The sequence below is a fragment of the Octopus sinensis genome, linkage group LG2, assembly GCF_006345805.1.
Source record: "Octopus sinensis linkage group LG2, ASM634580v1, whole genome shotgun sequence".
Classification (NCBI taxonomy): domain Eukaryota; kingdom Metazoa; phylum Mollusca; class Cephalopoda; order Octopoda; family Octopodidae; genus Octopus; species Octopus sinensis.
This window is the reverse complement of record NC_042998.1, coordinates 91,584,772-91,602,461: the sequence shown is the minus strand read 5'-3', so window position 1 is coordinate 91,602,461 and position 17,690 is coordinate 91,584,772. Positions and strand designations below refer to the sequence as shown.

Sequence of the window (17,690 nt, the reverse complement as noted above, 5' to 3'; positions counted from 1 at the left end):
GATTTGCTGAGGTGCAAACTGCATTTGAATTTCACTAACAGCTTTTTCTGGTTTACCAATATCAATGGATACAACTTCTGTTTTCTCAACAGGTTTAGCACCAATGTCAAGTTGAATAGACATTTCCTCTATAGTTTCTGGTTTAATAACAAATTCTGTCTTTTCAACAGGTTCCTTTGAAACTACTTCTTCATGTACAATTTCAGTAGGAATTGTCTCTTTAATTGTAATCTCTTGAAGATCAGTGCTAACAACAGCTGCAGACATAGGTATCTCTACATGTTCTTTCTCTATATCAGTGATATGTTCAATAGCATCAACTAACATATCTTCTGATGTGCGAATCTCATCACGTACACTAACTGATGTGTCTTTTTCCTCATCAGAAACCTCTTTAGGTTCCACTTTCTTTTCTTCAGTTGATGGAATATCAAAGAATTCTTCTTCAGAAAGTTCTTCTTCAGCTGTACTCACAACACTTACTGATGGAGCACTTATAATGGTCATTTCAGAGATACCTTTCACTTCTTTACTCACAGGAATGATTTCACTTTCCTTGCTGATTTCAACAACCTTATCAGTAACATCTTCAACGGGAGCTTCTTCAATAGCAGATGCTTTTGTAGAACTCACAGAAATCTGAATACCAGTTTCTTCCACTGGTTTTACAGTTACTGTGTCTTGTAAAGGCATCTCCAATGTCTGCACTGTAATTTCTTTCTCCACCTCCTCTTCCCCTGTTGTATATGTCTGTTCAGTCTTTATAACCATTGGTACCTGATCTTCAGATGTGACTTTCTTAGAGTCAATTGATAATACCATTTCCACAGGAATATCACTAATTTTCTCTGGAGAAATCTTGGTCTTCCTTTCCTCAGTGCTTGTAGTTATAATTGAGGTAACTTTAGCAGTTTCAACTTTCTCTGGTATTACCGTCTCAGATACATCTATTGGTTGAATTTCAGAAACAGGTTTCACTTCTTCTTCTGGTTGTTTTTCCTTCATTACAGCAGTAGAAATTGCTGTAATATCAGTAATTTGTGGTTTCTTCTCTTTAATTTCCATTTCTTTAGCTTCAATCTGAATTGTACTTTCTTGCACAATATCAAATGTAGACATTTCCGGAATAACTTCAGTTTCTTCTTTGCTAATGATAATTTCTCTTGTATCAGTAGTGATTTGCTGAGGTGCAAACTGCATTTGAATTTCACTAACAGCTTTTTCTGGTTTACCAATATCAATGGATACAACTTCTGTTTTCTCAACAGGTTTAGCACCAATGTCAAGTTGAATAGACATTTCCTCTATAGTTTCTGGTTTAATAACAAATTCTGTCTTTTCAACAGGTTCCTTTGAAACTACTTCTTCATGTACAATTTCAGTAGGAATTGTCTCTTTAATTGTAATCTCTTGAAGATCAGTGCTAACAACAGCTGCAGACTTAGGTATCTCTACATGTTCTTTCTCTATATCAGTGATATGTCCAATAGCATCAACTAACATATCTCTTCTGTGCGAATCTCATCACGTACACTAACTGATGTGTCTTTTTCCTCATCAGAAACTTCTTTAGGTTCCACTTTCTTTTCTTCAGTTGATGGAATATCAAAGAATTCTTCTTCAGAAAGTTCTTCTTCAGCTGTACTGACAACGCTTACTGATGGAGCACTTATAATGGTCATTTCAGAGATACCTTTCACTTCTTTACTCACAGGAATGATTTCACTTTCCTTGCTGATTTCAACAACCTTATCAGTAACATCTTCAACGGGAGCTTCTTCAATAGCAGATGCTTTTGTAGAACTCACAGAAATCTGAATACAGTTTCTTCCACTGGTTTTACAGTTACTGTGTCTTGTAATGGCATCTCCAATGTCTGCACTGTAATTTCTTTCTCCACCTCTTCTTCACCTGTTGTATATGTCTGTTCAGTCTTTATAACCATTGGTACTTGATCTTCAGATGTGACTTTCTTAGAGTCAATTGATATTGCCATTTCCACAGGAATATCACTAATTTTCTCTGGAGAAATCTTGGTCTTCCGTTCCTCAGTGCTTGTAGTTATAATTGAGGTAACTTTAGCAGTTTCAACTTTCTCTGGTATTACCGTCTCAGATACATCTGTAAGTTGAATTTCAGATACAGGTATCACTTCTTCTTCTGGTTGTTTTTCCTTCATTACAGCAGTAGAAATTGCTGTAATATCAGTAATTTCTGGTTTCTTCTCTTTAATTTCCATTTCTTTAGCTTCGATCTGAATTGTACTTTCTTGCACAATATCAAATGTAGACATTTCCGGAATAACTTCAGTTTCTTCTTTGCTAATGATAATTTCTCTTGTATCAGTAGTGATTTGCTGAGGTGCAAACTGCATTTGAATTTCACTGACTGCTTTTTCTGGTTTACCAATATCAATGGATACAACTTCTGTCTTCTCAACAGGTTTAGCACCAATATCAAGTTGGATCGACATTTCTTCTTTAGTTTCTGGTTTAATATCAACCTCTGTCTTTTCTTTACTTGTTATTTTTATGTCTATTTTTTTATCAGGAATACTTTCAATGATTGTTGGTCCCGTCGTTATTTGTTCCCTATGAGAAACATAAACTTCATCTGATTTTACTATTTCTTTTTCAACATCTTTTTCTTCTACTACTTTTGTTTCATATGTTGTAGGTTCAACTAGAACTGAAGCTGTTTGGATATCCATTTCAATGCTTTTAGGTGTTTCTAATGAGGGTGATCTTTCTTTTAATTCTGCGACTTCCTGTACCACCATCTTTGGTATTTCTTTAGTCCTTTGTTCTTCTTCCACTATTTCTTTTATTTCTGTATGGACTGGCATATCACCTAATATAAATCAAATAAGTTTTAAGAAAAACATTTTTACATTGTAATTATTGTTTTGTCTCCATGTTTATTCATCCTGCTTTGACTTAACATAAAAAAAATTGAAATTATTATTTATTTATATTTGGTGTAGTAAATGAGAGAAATGAAATCAGTGACATCAACTCCATAACACATTTGTTGTTTATACAGGTAATCAATAAACTCCCTCTAACAGTAGATAATACTAGTACAGTATGCTTGTGTAAATGATTATTGCTATAAAAGTTTGCATTTTCATTGTTTTCACTAAAATATTGAATTAGTGAGACTTCAAATGATTTTTACATAACTTAGTGTGTTTGTACACATGCTGTTGATAACTTAATATGTAGAATTACTTTAATTGGCATGTTAATGACAGCATCAATTAAATTTATTATCTTTCCATCTACTGCCTATTACTCTCCCAACTATCACTCAACTCTCTTTCTTAATCATTGTACTATGTCATGCCTGTGATGGTGGCTGGTCCTGGAACTGTCTATATTCAGTGCCCCCACCAATCGCAGTTTGTCACCCTACCTGTATGTCTTCATGTGTAACAAGTCATGATTAACAAACATTTTCTCTTCCCCACATCATCTTTCAATGACACTTACACTAAACACTCTCTTTTACCATCATTTACTCCCTTTCTTAAATATCAATCACCGTCTCTTGCCATCACCCATCTTATTGTTATACTTCAGCCTTTCTCTCTCATATACACACATACACATTGCCCCTCTACAATTGCACTTTTATTGACACAGAATATTTCTATTTTATATAACTCTCCTTCACTGCAATTATTCCTTCCATCAGTTTGTCTGTCCTAACATGTTGTCACTTATCACTGTTTCTCTTCAATTACTTCCATCCTTACCACACTATCCACTCTGTTTAAACTCATTGTATTCAAACACATACTCATATACTATCTTCTGGTTAGTTTCTTGTTTATGTCTGTCTTGGGCAACAGAACAAGAGAGGATTCTTTTGTCTTGCAAAGGACAAGGCATTCTCACTTGAGTGTAAAGTTATTGGCAAATGAATAGAGACAATAGCAAAGAGAGCAGAAAAACTTCTCAACTACTGGTGCCTCAATAAAATATATTCAGTACTCTTACTAAAGAGGCTGGTGTTAGGAAAGGTATCCAGCCTTTAAAGCTATGTAAGATTAAATTACAAGCAAGACATGATCTCCTGAACCATCTGAGAAAGCAGTAACTCAAATAATGGAATCTAGCTGTGATGAGGACAACTCACCTAACCCATACCATCATAGAAAAAAGATGTAAAATTATGATGATGATGTAATGTGCAACTGAGAATGTTCCTAACTGTAATTTACAAGGATTCTTGGAATGCAGGATTATAATTTGATAGTATGTATGTATGTATGTATGTATGTATGTATGTATGTATGTATGTATGGGGATGTGTGTGTGTATGGTGTGATTGGATGTCATTCATATAAAAACTATATGTAGGTACTAATATTTGGACATTATCATATAAATGATTACCATACATATATTGTAAGTTAGTTTTTACATTAATTTATACATCTTTCAATTTTAGTATGGAATACCATGTATATTTAAATGGTTTAATGAAACTAATATAACTACAGATGAAATCAATATCAAATGCACAAATAGAAAGAGCAGATATTGAAGTTCGTTTGGTCATAAGGGAAGTATTACTGAAATGCTGAAAATATGTGACAAATTAAGATGTACACTAGTCCCTTGCATAGTCAGTCAGATTATATAATGTGCTATCATTCTCAATGACAGGCATAGCAGTTTCATTGTTAACTACTACACGGACAAAGGAAATGTAAAAAGAAATAATTATAGTTATGCCAAATTGATGTACAAGGCTATGAAAGAAATAGGCAAAACACCTATTCATGAAAGTAAATGATTAGGAAGAGAGTTAGTTTAGATGAGAAGCAGTTTTGGTTTGTACTGGGATGGAATGCCACAGGTACTCTCTTCTTAAGACATTTACAGCAAAATTTCTTATGTGAGAGTAAGCTACTACACCTAGCATTTAGAAGAAAGTCTTTGAAAGGATATCACACTATGTAGTCTAGTGATCACTAAGAAAATTAGGTGTAAATACATGGCTTGTGCAAGCCATGAACAGAAATGCCATGACCAAATTGTGAGTTAGAAATGAGTTTGATAAGAAATTTATTGTGCATGTAAGTATCCATGAGTCATCAGAGTTCAGTTTCAGCTTGCTGTTGTTTGTTATACTTCTCCAAACCACAAGGAAGGAGTTTAAGAGCAGCTGTCTAAGATAACTTCAGCATATCAATAAGCTAGTTTTTAGTGATGTTGTTAAAGAATTAGAGAAGAAATCCCAACCATAGAAGCAGAATCTAGAATTGCGAGGTATCACAGGTAAGAAGGCTGGATCTCTTGCTATCAGAGAGGTAGCCATGCTCAATAGGCAGAAAAGGAGTAGACAGGGACTCTGTAGTTTGCACAAAATGTAAACTATAAATGCACAAGAGATGTTGTGGAATTATAGGAAGACTAACTGAGCAGATTTAGTATGTAGGAGATTCTAAGAAGTTGTTAACAGTAAGACTCTCATGAAAAAAATTTTTACAGAGGCTAGATAAGCTTCAGAAGCAGTTCATAGTGTTTGTTATCTAGGAGACTTTAATAAGATCCAAATTGTCGGACTTTTCATAATCAGATATAGTCATCAATGTTTGGTCAGTTACACTGGTTTTAGACAAAGAAAGAAAAGATTATGAGTGTATTATAATTAAAATGAAAGTTAAATTTGGGTTCCTGAACATTTCAAAATAGCATTTCCACCCATAATTTACAGGTATTTTATCATAGACAAAACTGTAAGGCCCAAATTTAAAATATAGACCAGTAAATGTGATAAATTAAATATTGGTCTAAATAATTTACTTACTATTTAAACAATTATGATTAGAATATTACTGGTTTAAAATATCAAAAATATAGACTTTGAAAATAAAAATGTATTGCATAACCAACAAAGGTAGTGAGTGAAAAGAAAACAATGTTGTTTGAGTGAGTGTACATGGTGCATAAAATAAAACAAATATTAAAAACTAAATAAAATGGTTGTTTACATCATACCTGATTTCCACAAATTTTAAATAGAAAGTAGAAACTATATGGAAACATACCTGAGTTGAAGATAACTAAATTATGATGTTGGTGAATATTCAGATGAATTTTTAAGAATTTAAATATATACTTCCTGTATTGGTAAACTGGCATATTTCATTTTATGTCCACCATACATACACACATATATGTGCATGAGCATATATATATATATATATATATAACCCATACTTATATATTGTAAGAACTATTATATTAAAGTGTTGTAAAATACATATTTTGATTATGTAGACTTGTCTCGTTATACAATAACATGAAATCCATCATAAAATGTGTTTTCTTACCTGTAAAGAGAAATATGAAAGAGCAGTGTCAGATATATATTTGAACCACATAGGATAAATAAACCAACATACAAGAGCATAAATTACAGCAAATATACATACAATGTAGGTACCATAAAATATAAAATTTGAGGGAAAACAACATAAGCTTTAAATTTCGACAGGATAAATAAAGTCAAACTTTAATAAAGAGATTTTTACCACAATGAAGGGCAATATTTTGTAAATAAATTAATAGATTGATAAATAAATATTCTACAATCATATTTGTCACTAATAATACACTAAAGTATTAGCTGATTGTCATGTATATAATTTAGTTTTCCAGTAGGTGAGACAAGAAACATATAGTTTTTGTGTATTGAATTTTATTATAACGTAATTGTATACTTTAAATATCTGGAACTGATTTCAGTCTTTTTTAACTATTTTACTTTATTTTTTGTAGGGACATAGAAAACATCAGAAAGGTGTGACTAGCTGCTTTTCTAAAAATTTATAAATGAAATTTCACCAACTAGAAATGAAAAAGAGGATATACACTATGATTGAGAGAAAATCACTACCATATGAAAATATGACCATTCAGAAATTTTAAAATATTTGTAATGACATTTTATTAAGAATAAAATAAAGACTCTAATAACATAATTTTAACTATAAAACAATTGTTGACATCTGTAAAATGTTCAATGACACACACACATTTTCAACTATATCAATAAAAAATCCACCTGATAGTTGATATATAGACTTTTACTAAACGAGACATTGCTATGACTAGATCACTTCTGAACCATGCTCTCTCTCTCTCTCTCTTCTAGTGTAACCAAAAATTCTACCTTTTGGAATTGCTGATTGTAAACCTACTACCATCTAACTTTCCTGTCCATATGACTGTATCCAATCCTCTAAATATACTTCCATAACATTCTTTTTCAGAACTCTACCTGTGGAATTGAATGTCTTGAACGCCTTTGCTATCTTGAAGCCAAATTAATCAGCAACAAGTGATTGTCATATGTCCAAATTCCATATTAACCAGCTTAACTTGACCCAACTGTCCCTCTCCTTTATTGCCAAATTGGTAGTAAAAAGATTGTGGACACTGTCTTCCTTACTCAAAAGAAATTGAATTAAAATAATTTAGAGGTTTATAAAAAATACCTTAAATTTGAATAAGAAAAAGATTTCATATCAATATATTGTATACTGAAATATTTGAATGATAGCAAAAAATTTCTAATTTCTACTTTTAAACTAAGTGTGGGCACAGATACAAAGCATATATAAAAGAGAATGGGAGATGCATATCTGAAGAGAAGACATTTAAATTGAAACAAGTTTTGTTATTCTTATATTTAAAATAAAATTTGCTCCAAAACTTACATAAATAAATACTATTTGCAACCACTTTCAAGAAAAATATAGAAATATTGAAAACTGAAACATTGCAAGATAACCTGGACCAAGTTTTCTACAATATGAATATGCTACAATATGAATAATCATTTCTAAGCATGTGGCTTTTGACAAGATATGTTTAGAAAAACAAAAGAATATTTTTCAAACATACAGCAATGAACAACTATAATTCCCAAACTAGATGCTTACAAGAAAAACAATTCTTATGTTCTTGAACTAAACTTGTACAAATATTCCTACTTCTGATGATATAGTAATTAACAATTTTCTTGTATGATAATATCTAAAATAAATTTTAGAACAAAATAAAATCCAGATTTCAAAAACTTAATCTGCTCTCTTATATTGCTTTCGATTTTCCTCCCTTCCAAAATTAAAATTATTTATTTGCTTTTAAAATTCATACAATATATTTTAGCCATAAGTAGATAGCCTAACATTTTCTCATAAAAAGAAGTTCATAGACAAATATTTCTAAAGTGAATTTTAATTTTCAGAAATTCAGTGATTATTTATCACTTTGCTAAAAGATGGTAATAATTGATCAAAACTTAATATCTTCATCTATACAACTGCAAAAGTAAATAAGGAATGGAATAAATATTTGTAATCACAATTAAAAAATAAAAAATATAATAGCATAAGACTGCAACACTAAATTCTATAACATAATTACTGAGGACTGAGAATGATTGAAAACTATACTGAAGTATATGGTAAAATAGTAAATAAAATTAGGATGTAAAGAAATGTTGCTTTCTGAGTATTATTTCATCTTTTGATACAAAACTTCCATTTGATTGCAATGTAAGAATTTGAAGAACTTTTGTTTATTCTAACTACCATTTCTAAGTAATGTTATTAGTGATGTCCCTCAGTTTGTAAATCAAAGAACAATACAAGTACAATTGTGATATAAAAATTATACATTTAAAAAAAAAATAAGTATATACAGTTGCAAAATTAGATTCTGTATTAAAACGTCAGTTCCATTTTGATACTGATGAATAATTTAGTTTATCTCTATGATAACATTAATGGGCAATTCCTATATCAAAATATTTAAAAAAAAGAAAGGCACCTACATACTAGTTTAATTTTAGAAATCTGCCAAAGTACAATTATTGCAAAGCTGCTCATAGTGAAGCACACTAAAAGACAATGCTACAATAAATCACTTAAGTGGGACAGAGAGTTATGGCTGCCAAACAACAAATACAGTACAAAACAAAAAACAAAATAATACCATTTAGCAAATATGGACAGTTTACATAAAATGTTTTGAATATCTGTTTCACACAAGATAGATAACAATGTGTAAACCATGGAAAGCTTCTTCAGCTGAGAATAAGCAACAAAATAGATACAAACGTAATTTCAAATGCTGATTTTTAAAGCAGACATTAATTTTCAATTATATAGTAAAATTAAATTTAAATAATGTCTTTTTAAATTGTAATTTAAATTAAAATTGTGATCTGATGAAATGGTAATAAAATCTAAAATTCAAAAAATCTAAATACTTAAATAAAGATTTGTTACAGAGGCCATGAAATTTAGGAGAGGATATCATCAGTTATATCAACCTCAGCACTTGACAGAAGATTATTTTATCAACTTCAAGTGGATGAACAGTATAGTAAACTTGATAAGATTTGGACTTAAATGTAAATGCTGCAAATCATTTAAACCCTGACTCCACTATTTCAGACACTTACCACTCTCAATATAATTAAATAAAACCTATTATTGATCCAATAATAGTATTAGTTCAATAAATCCAATTTCTAAAAATATTTTAACCAAAATTTCATTATACAAGAAAGTATGATCTAAGTAAGAAATATATTAATTCCCAAAAGTTTTATTAAATTTTAAAATTTCTTCTATAAATCTAACATTAACCAGATAAAATAACTTGCAATTAAATATTAATCTGAGTTTCCAAAATGATTAACAATATAAAAAAAGATACATTACATGGATTTAGTTTCATCAAAAATCTCATTCAATGTTCATTTTAAATACTTTTCCTTCGAGAAATAACTAGTGTAAATAATCTATTATTTATTTAAAGCAACCATTTTTTCATAATATCAAATGTAATATTTTTATGTTTCAGTGTTATATATATATATAAATATAACATAATGGTTTCAAATTTTGGCACAAGGCCAGAATTTTAGCGGGGTGAGTTTATTACATCAACCCGAGTAGAAAATTGGTGCTTATTTTATTGACAGCAAAAAGATGGAAGGTAATGTCAACCTCAGTGGAATATGAACACAGAATGCAAAGAGCTGGGAAAAATGCCACTTAGATTTGGACTTGAATGTAACTGCTGCAAGGCATTTAAGCCCTGACTCTACTATTTCAGACACTTACCACCCTTAATATAATTAAATAAAACCTATTATTGACACAATAATATTATTAATTCATTAAATCTAATTTTTAAAAATACTTTTACAGAATTTCATTATACAAGAAAGTCCACAGTGCTAATGATTCTACCAGCTCACCACCATTTTATAAATGTAAATATAATTCAAAGAAAGTTTTCAATCACAAAATTTTTAACTAAGTTATGCTAAGTTGTATATCAAAACTTCTCCTTGGTGAATAAAACTGTTAAGATAACGTTAAAATAAAATTATGCAGTAATTGGCATAAAATATTTATTTTATTTCTTTTAAATTATATACAAAATAACAGTAATAATGTGGAAAAACTGAGACACATGAAAATGTAGAATTACTACAGATATAAAAATTGAGGATATCTAAATTTATAGTTATGCACAAAATGCAAGTATAAGAGCTTCTTTTCCATGCAAATGTTTGAACTGAAACATTCTAATCTATGATAAACTAATAAACCAGAACCTAACTAATTCTAAATATCGTATGGCATTTGTTAAATATTTTAGATATTCGAGGATATTTTAATACTATATATCTTTAAATAATCCTAAGGCTAAAAAGCAGATATGATGAATTTAGTTTTATATTCAATATAAATTTAGCAAAGCAAAAATGTAGAGATTGATTACTTGCTATGTAAAATTATTATAAATACCTAAGCAAAGCAACATGCATCTATATGAAAATACAAAGAAAGCATTTTCTTTTTATACAGACAGTTATACTCTTTAGATATGAGAGATAACAAAGACCCAACAAAACTATTGACAAATTATTGAGCTGAAAGAGACATAAAAACAAATACACTGGTTAAGTACATTAAAACATCTAAATACACATTTAACAGCATGCTACCGAGGCATTGGTAAGCTACAGAAATTGATGCTTGTGTAAAGTCAAGCAGTAGCAGCAAGTGCAGTAGCATAAATTAAATCCCGGATAATGCTCCGCCAAATACCTATATCTTCCACAACTTCTTCTTTCAATAACTGAAGATCTTCAGGACCAGAAAGGCTACTTTTTGATTCGATCAATACATCTCCTTCATGAATTAAGCTTGGCACAATGGATTTCACAGCAGAAGCTTCATCATATATATTCGGACTTTGAAGCTCTGAACTGTACAAGTCTGATGAAACAATTTCTTCAGTGGCAGGTTTTGTATCAGTGGATATATCAATAACTTCAGATGGAGCACAAACTACATCACTAATATCAATTTTAGATGTCTCAGGCTTACCAAATTCAATGGTTGTAATTTCTGTTTTCTCAACAGGTTTAGCACCAATGTCAAGTTGGATAGACATTTCCTCTTTAGTTTCTGGTTTAATATCAACCTCAGTCTTTTCCATTTCTGTGACAACTTTTTCTGGTTTACCAATATCAATGGATACAACTTCTGTTTTCTCAACAGGTTTATCGCTAATATCAAGTTGGATAGACATTTCCTCTATCGTTTCTGGTTTAATATCAACCTCTGTTTTTTCAATTTCTGTGACAACTTTTTCTGGTTTACCAATATCAATGGATACAACTTCTGTTTTCTCAACAGGTTTATCGCTAATATCAAGTTGGATAGACATTTCCTCTATCGTTTCTGGTTTAATATCAACCTCTGTCTTTTCAATTTCTGTGACAACTTTTTCTGGTTTACCAATATCAATGGATACAACTTCTGTTTTCTCAACAGGTTTAGCACCAATGTCAAGTTGAATAGACATTTCCTCTTTAGTTTCTGGTTTAATATCAACCTCTGTCTTTTCCATTTCAGTGACAACTTTTTCAGGCTTCCCAATATCAATGGATACAACTTCTGTTTTCTCAACAGGTTTATCGCTAATATCAAGTTGGATAGACATTTCCTCTATCGTTTCTGGTTTAATATCAACCTCTGTCTTTTCAATTTCTGTGACAACTTTTTCGGGTTTACCAATATCAATGGATACAACTTCTGTTTTCTCAACAGGTTTAGCACCAATTTCAAGTTGAATAGACATTTCCTCTATAGTTTCTGGTTTAATAACAAATTCTGTCTTTTCAATAGGTTCCTTTGAAACTACTTCTTCATGTACAATTTCAGTAGGAATTGTCTCTTTAATTGTAATCTCTTGAAGATCAGTGCTAACAACAGCTGCAGACTTAGGTATCTCTACATGTTCTTTCTCTATATCAGTGATATGTTCAATAACATCAACTAACACATCTTCTGCTGTGCGAATCTCATCACGTACACTAACTATGTGTCTTTTTCTTCATCAGAAACCTCTTTAGGTTCCACTTTCTTTTCTTCAGTTGATGGAATATCAAAGAATCTTCTTCAGAAAGCTCTTCTTCAGCTGTACTCACAACACTTACTGATGGAGCACTTATAATGGTCATTTCAGAGATATCTTTCACTTCTTTACTCACAGGAATGATTTCACTTTCCTTGCTGATTTCAATAACCTTATCAGTTACATCTTCAACAGGAGCTTCTTCAATAGCAGATGCTTTAGTAGAACTCACAGAAATCTGAATACCAGTTTCTTCCACTGGTTTTACAGTTACTGTGTCTTGTAAAGGCATTTCCAATGTCTGCACTGTAATTTCTTTCTCCACCTCCTCTTCCCCTGTTGTATATGTCTGTTCAGTCTTTATAACCATTGGTACCTGATCTTCAGATGTGACTTTCTTAGAGTCAATTGATACTACCATTTCCACAGGAATATCACTAATTTTCTCTGGAGAAATCTTGGTCTTCCGTTCCTCAGTGCTTGTAGTTATAATTGAGGTAACTTTAGCAGTTTCAACTTTCTCTGGTATTACCGTCTCAGATACATCTGTTGGTTGAATTTCAGAAACATGTTCCACTTCTTCTTCTGGTTGTTTTTCCTTCATTACAGCAGTAGAAATTGCTGTAATATCAGTAATTTGTGGTTTCTTCTCTTTAATTTCCATTTCTTTAGCTTCGATCTGAATTGTACTGTCTGGCACAATGTCAAATGTAGACATTTCTGGAATAACTTCAGTTTCTCTTTGCTAATGATAATTTCTCTCTTATCGGTAGATACCTGATCTTTTTCTATAGAAATAACCTCAGGTACTTGAGGTGCAACTTGTACTTCAATTTCACTGACTGGTTTCTCAGGTTTACCAATATCAATGGAGATGACTTCTGTTTTCTCAACAGGTTTATCGCTAATATCAAGTTGGATAGATACTTCTTCTTTAGTTTCTGGTTTAATATCAACCTCTGTCTTTTCAATTTCAGTGACAACTTTTTCTGGTTTACCAATATCAATGGATACAACTTCTGTTTTCTCAACAGGTTTAGCACCAATTTCAAGTTGAATAGACATTTCCTCTATAGTTTCTGGTTTAATAACAAATTCTGTCTTTTCAACAGGTTCCTTTGAAACTACTTCTTCATGTACAATTTCAGTAGGAATTGTCTCTTTAATTGTAATCACTTGAAGATCAGTGCTAACAACAGCTGCAGACTTAGGTATCTCTACATGTTCTTTCTCTATATCAGTGATATGTTCAATAGCATCAACTAACACATCTTCTGCTGTGCGAATCTCATCACGTACACTAACTGATGTGTCTTTTTCTTCATCAGAAACCTCTTTAGGTTCCACTTTCTTTTCTTCAGTTGATGGAATATCAAAGAATTCTTCTTCAGAAAGCTCTTTTCAGCTGTACTCACAACACTTACTGATGGAGCACTTATAATGGTCATTTCAGAGATATCTTTCACTTCTTTACTCACAGGAATGATTTCACTTTCCTTGCTGATTTCAATAACCTTATCAGTTACATCTTCAACAGGAGCTTCTTCAATAGCAGATGCTTTAGTAGAACTCACAGAAATCTGAATACCAGTTTCTTCCACTGGTTTTACAGTTACTGTGTCTTGTAAAGGCATTTCCAATGTCTGCACTGTAATTTCTTTCTCCACCTCCTCTTCCCCTGTTGTATATGTCTGTTCAGTCTTTATAACCATTGGTACCTGATCTTCAGATGTGACTTTCTTAGAGTCAATTGATACTACCATTTCCACAGGAATATCACTAATTTTCTCTGGAGAAATCTTGGTCTTCCGTTCCTCAGTGCTTAGTTATAATTGAGGTAACTTTAGCAGTTTCAACTTTCTCTGGTATTACCGTCTCAGATACATCTGTTGGTTGAATTTCAGAAACATGTTCCACTTCTTCTTCTGGTTGTTTTTCCTTCATTACAGCAGTAGAAATTGCTGTAATATCAGTAATTTGTGGTTTCTTCTCTTTAATTTCCATTTCTTTAGCTTCGATCTGAATTGTACTGTCTGGCACAATGTCAAATGTAGACATTTCTGGAATAACTTCAGTTTCTTCTTTGCTAATGATAATTTCTCTCTTATCGGTAGATACCTGATCTTTTTCTATAGAAATAACCTCAGGTACTTGAGGTGCAACTTGTACTTCAATTTCACTGACTGGTTTCTCAGGTTTACCAATATCAATGGAGATGACTTCTGTTTTCTCAACAGGTTTATCGCTAATATCAAGTTGGATAGATACTTCTTCTTTAGTTTCTGGTTTAATATCAACCTCTGTCTTTTCAATTTAGTGACAACTTTTTCTGGTTTACCAATATCAATGGATACAACTTCTGTTTTCTCAACAGGTTTAGCACCAATTTCAAGTTGAATAGACATTTCCTCTATAGTTTTGGTTTAATAACAAATTCTGTCTTTTCAACAGGTTCCTTTGAAACTACTTCTTCATGTACAATTTCAGTAGGAATTGTCTCTTTAATTGTAATCTCTTGAAGATCAGTGCTAACAACAGCTGCAGACTTAGGTATCTCTACATGTTCTTTCTCTATATCAGTGATATGTTCAATAGCATCAACTAACACATCTTCTGCTGTGCGAATCTCATCACGTACACTAACTGATGTGTCTTTTTCTTCATCAGAAACCTCTTTAGGTTCCACTTTCTTTTCTTCAGTTGATGGAATATCAAAGAATTCTTCTTCAGAAAGCTCTTCTTCAGCTGTACTCACAACACTTACTGATGGAGCACTTATAATGGTCATTTCAGAGATATCTTTCACTTCTTTACTCACAGGAATGATTTCACTTTCCTTGCTGATTTCAATAACCTTATCAGTTACATCTTCAACAGGAGCTTCTTCAATAGCAGATGCTTTAGTAGAACTCACGGAAATCTGAATACCAGTTTCTTCCACTGGTTTTACAGTTACTGAGTCTTGTAATGGCATTTCCAATGTCTGCACTGTAATTTCTTTCTCCACCTCCTCTTCCCCTGTTGTATATGTCTGTTCAGTCTTTATAACCATTGGTACCTGATCTTCAGATGTAACTTTCTTAGAGTCAATTGATACTACCATTTCCACAGGAATATCACTAATTTTCTCTGGAGAAATCTTGGTCTTCCGTTCCTCAGTGCTTGTAGTTATAATTGAGGTAACTTTAGCAGTTTCAACTTTCTCTGGTATTACCGTCTCAGATACATCTGTTGGTTGAATTTCAGAAACATGTTCCACTTCTTCTTCTGGTTGTTTTTCCTTCATTACAGCAGTAGAAATTGCTGTAATATCAGTAATTTGTGGTTTCTTCTCTTTAATTTCCATTTCTTTAGCTTCGATCTGAATTGTACTGTCTGGCACAATATCAAACGTAGAAATTTCTGGAATAACTTCAGTTTCTTCTTTGCTAATGATAATTTTCCTTTGATCAATAGTGATTGGTTCCTTTTCTATAGAAATTATCTCAGGTACTTGAGGTGCCACTTGCATTTCTATTTCAGTGACTGGTTTCTCGGGTTTACCAATATCAATGGAGATAACTTCTGTTTTCTCAACAGGTTTATCACCAATGTCAAGTTGGATTGAGACTTCCTCTTTAGTTTCTGGTTTAATTTCAACCTCTGTCTTTTCAATTTCAGTGACAACTTTTTCTGGTTTACCAATATCAATGGATACAACTTCTGTTTTCTCAACAGGCTTAGCACCAATGTCAAGTTGAATAGACATTTCCTCTATAGTTTCTGGTTTAATAACAAATTCTGTCTTTTCAACAGGTTCCTTTGAAACTACTTCTTCATGTACAATTTCAGTAGGAATTGTCTCTTTAATTGTAATCTCTTGAAGATCAGTGCTAACAACAGCTGCAGACTTAGGTATCTCTACATGTTCTTCTCTATATCAGTGATATGTTCAATAGCATCAACTAACACATCTTCTGCTGCGAATCTCATCACGTACACTAACTGATGTGTCTTTTTCCTCATCAGAAACTTCTTTAGGTTCCACTTTTTTTCTTCAGTTGATGGAATATCAAAGAATTCTTCTTCAGAAAGCTCTTCTTCAGCTGTACTCACAACACTTACTGATGGAGCACTTATAATGGTCATTTCAGAGATACCTTTCACTTCTTTACTCACAGGAATGATTTCACTTTCCTTGCTGATTTCAACAACCTTATCAGTTACATCTTCAACAGGAGCTTCTTCAATAGCAGATGCTTTAGTAGAACTCACAGAAATCTGAATACCAGTTTCTTCCACTGGTTTTACAGTTACTGTGTCTTGTAAAGGCATTTCCAATGTCTGCACTGTAATTTCTTTCTCCACCTCTTCTTCACCTGTTGTATATGTCTGTTCAGTCTTTATAACCATTGGTACTTGATCTTCAGATGTGACTTTCTTAGAGTCAATTGATAATACCATTTCCACAGGAATATCACTAATTTTCTCTGGAGAAATCTTGGTCTTCCGTTCCTCAGTGCTTGTAGTTATAATTGAGGTAACTTTAGCAGTTTCAACTTTCTCTGGTATTACCGTCTCAGATACATCTGTAAGTTGAATTTCAGAAACAGGTTTCACTTCTTCTTCTGGTTGTTTTTCCTTCATTACAGCAGTAGAAATTGCTGTAATATCAGTAATTTGTGGTTTCTTCTCTTTAATTTCCATTTCTTTAGCTTCGATCTGAATTGTACTGTCTGGCACAATGTCAAATGTAGACATTTCTGGAATAACTTCAGTTTCTTCTTTGCTAATGATAATTTCTCTCTTATCGGTAGATACCTGATCTTTTTCTATAGAAATAACCTCAGGTACTTGAGGTGCAACTTGTACTTCAATTTCACTGACTGGTTTCTCAGGTTTACCAATATCAATGTATATGACTTCTGTTTTCTCGACAGGTTTATCACTAATATCAAGTTGGATAGATACTTCTTCTTTAGTTTCTGGCTTAATATCAACCTCCGTCTTTTCCTTAATTTTATCCTTCTTGTCTATTTTCTTATCAATAATTGTCTCAAATGATGTTGGTGCCGTTGTTATTTGTTCTCTGTGAGAAATATATACCTCATCGGATGTGGCTATTTCTTTTTCAACATCTTTTTCCTTCATATCTTTTACTTCATCTGTTTTAGCTTTTACTACATCTGAAGTTATTTGTACATTTATATCCATTTTAATGCTTTCAGGTGTTTCTAAAGATGG

General features: G+C 32.0%; 1 protein-coding gene across 1 annotated transcript in view; it reads right to left on the bottom strand.

Annotated features, from left to right (window-relative positions):
- Positions 1 to 1,519: 1,519 nt before the first annotated feature.
- The window catches only part of LOC118762204 (titin-like), a 29,268-nt gene continuing 13,097 nt past the window's right edge, over positions 1,520 to 17,690 (bottom strand). The window contains exons 11-18 of the mRNA XM_036500743.1: positions 16,453 to 17,690; positions 14,881 to 16,381; positions 14,340 to 14,771; positions 13,946 to 14,206; positions 13,425 to 13,862; positions 11,808 to 11,945; positions 11,153 to 11,531; positions 1,520 to 2,850 (exon numbers count right to left, since the gene is read on the bottom strand). The exon at positions 16,453 to 17,690 is cut by the window's right edge and continues 110 nt beyond it. Of these exons, the coding sequence (XP_036356636.1) occupies positions 1,805 to 2,850; positions 11,153 to 11,531; positions 11,808 to 11,945; positions 13,425 to 13,862; positions 13,946 to 14,206; positions 14,340 to 14,771; positions 14,881 to 16,381; positions 16,453 to 17,690 (5,433 nt within the window). The 3' untranslated portion in view covers positions 1,520 to 1,804. The remainder of the gene's footprint in view (positions 2,851 to 11,152; positions 11,532 to 11,807; positions 11,946 to 13,424; positions 13,863 to 13,945; positions 14,207 to 14,339; positions 14,772 to 14,880; positions 16,382 to 16,452) is intronic.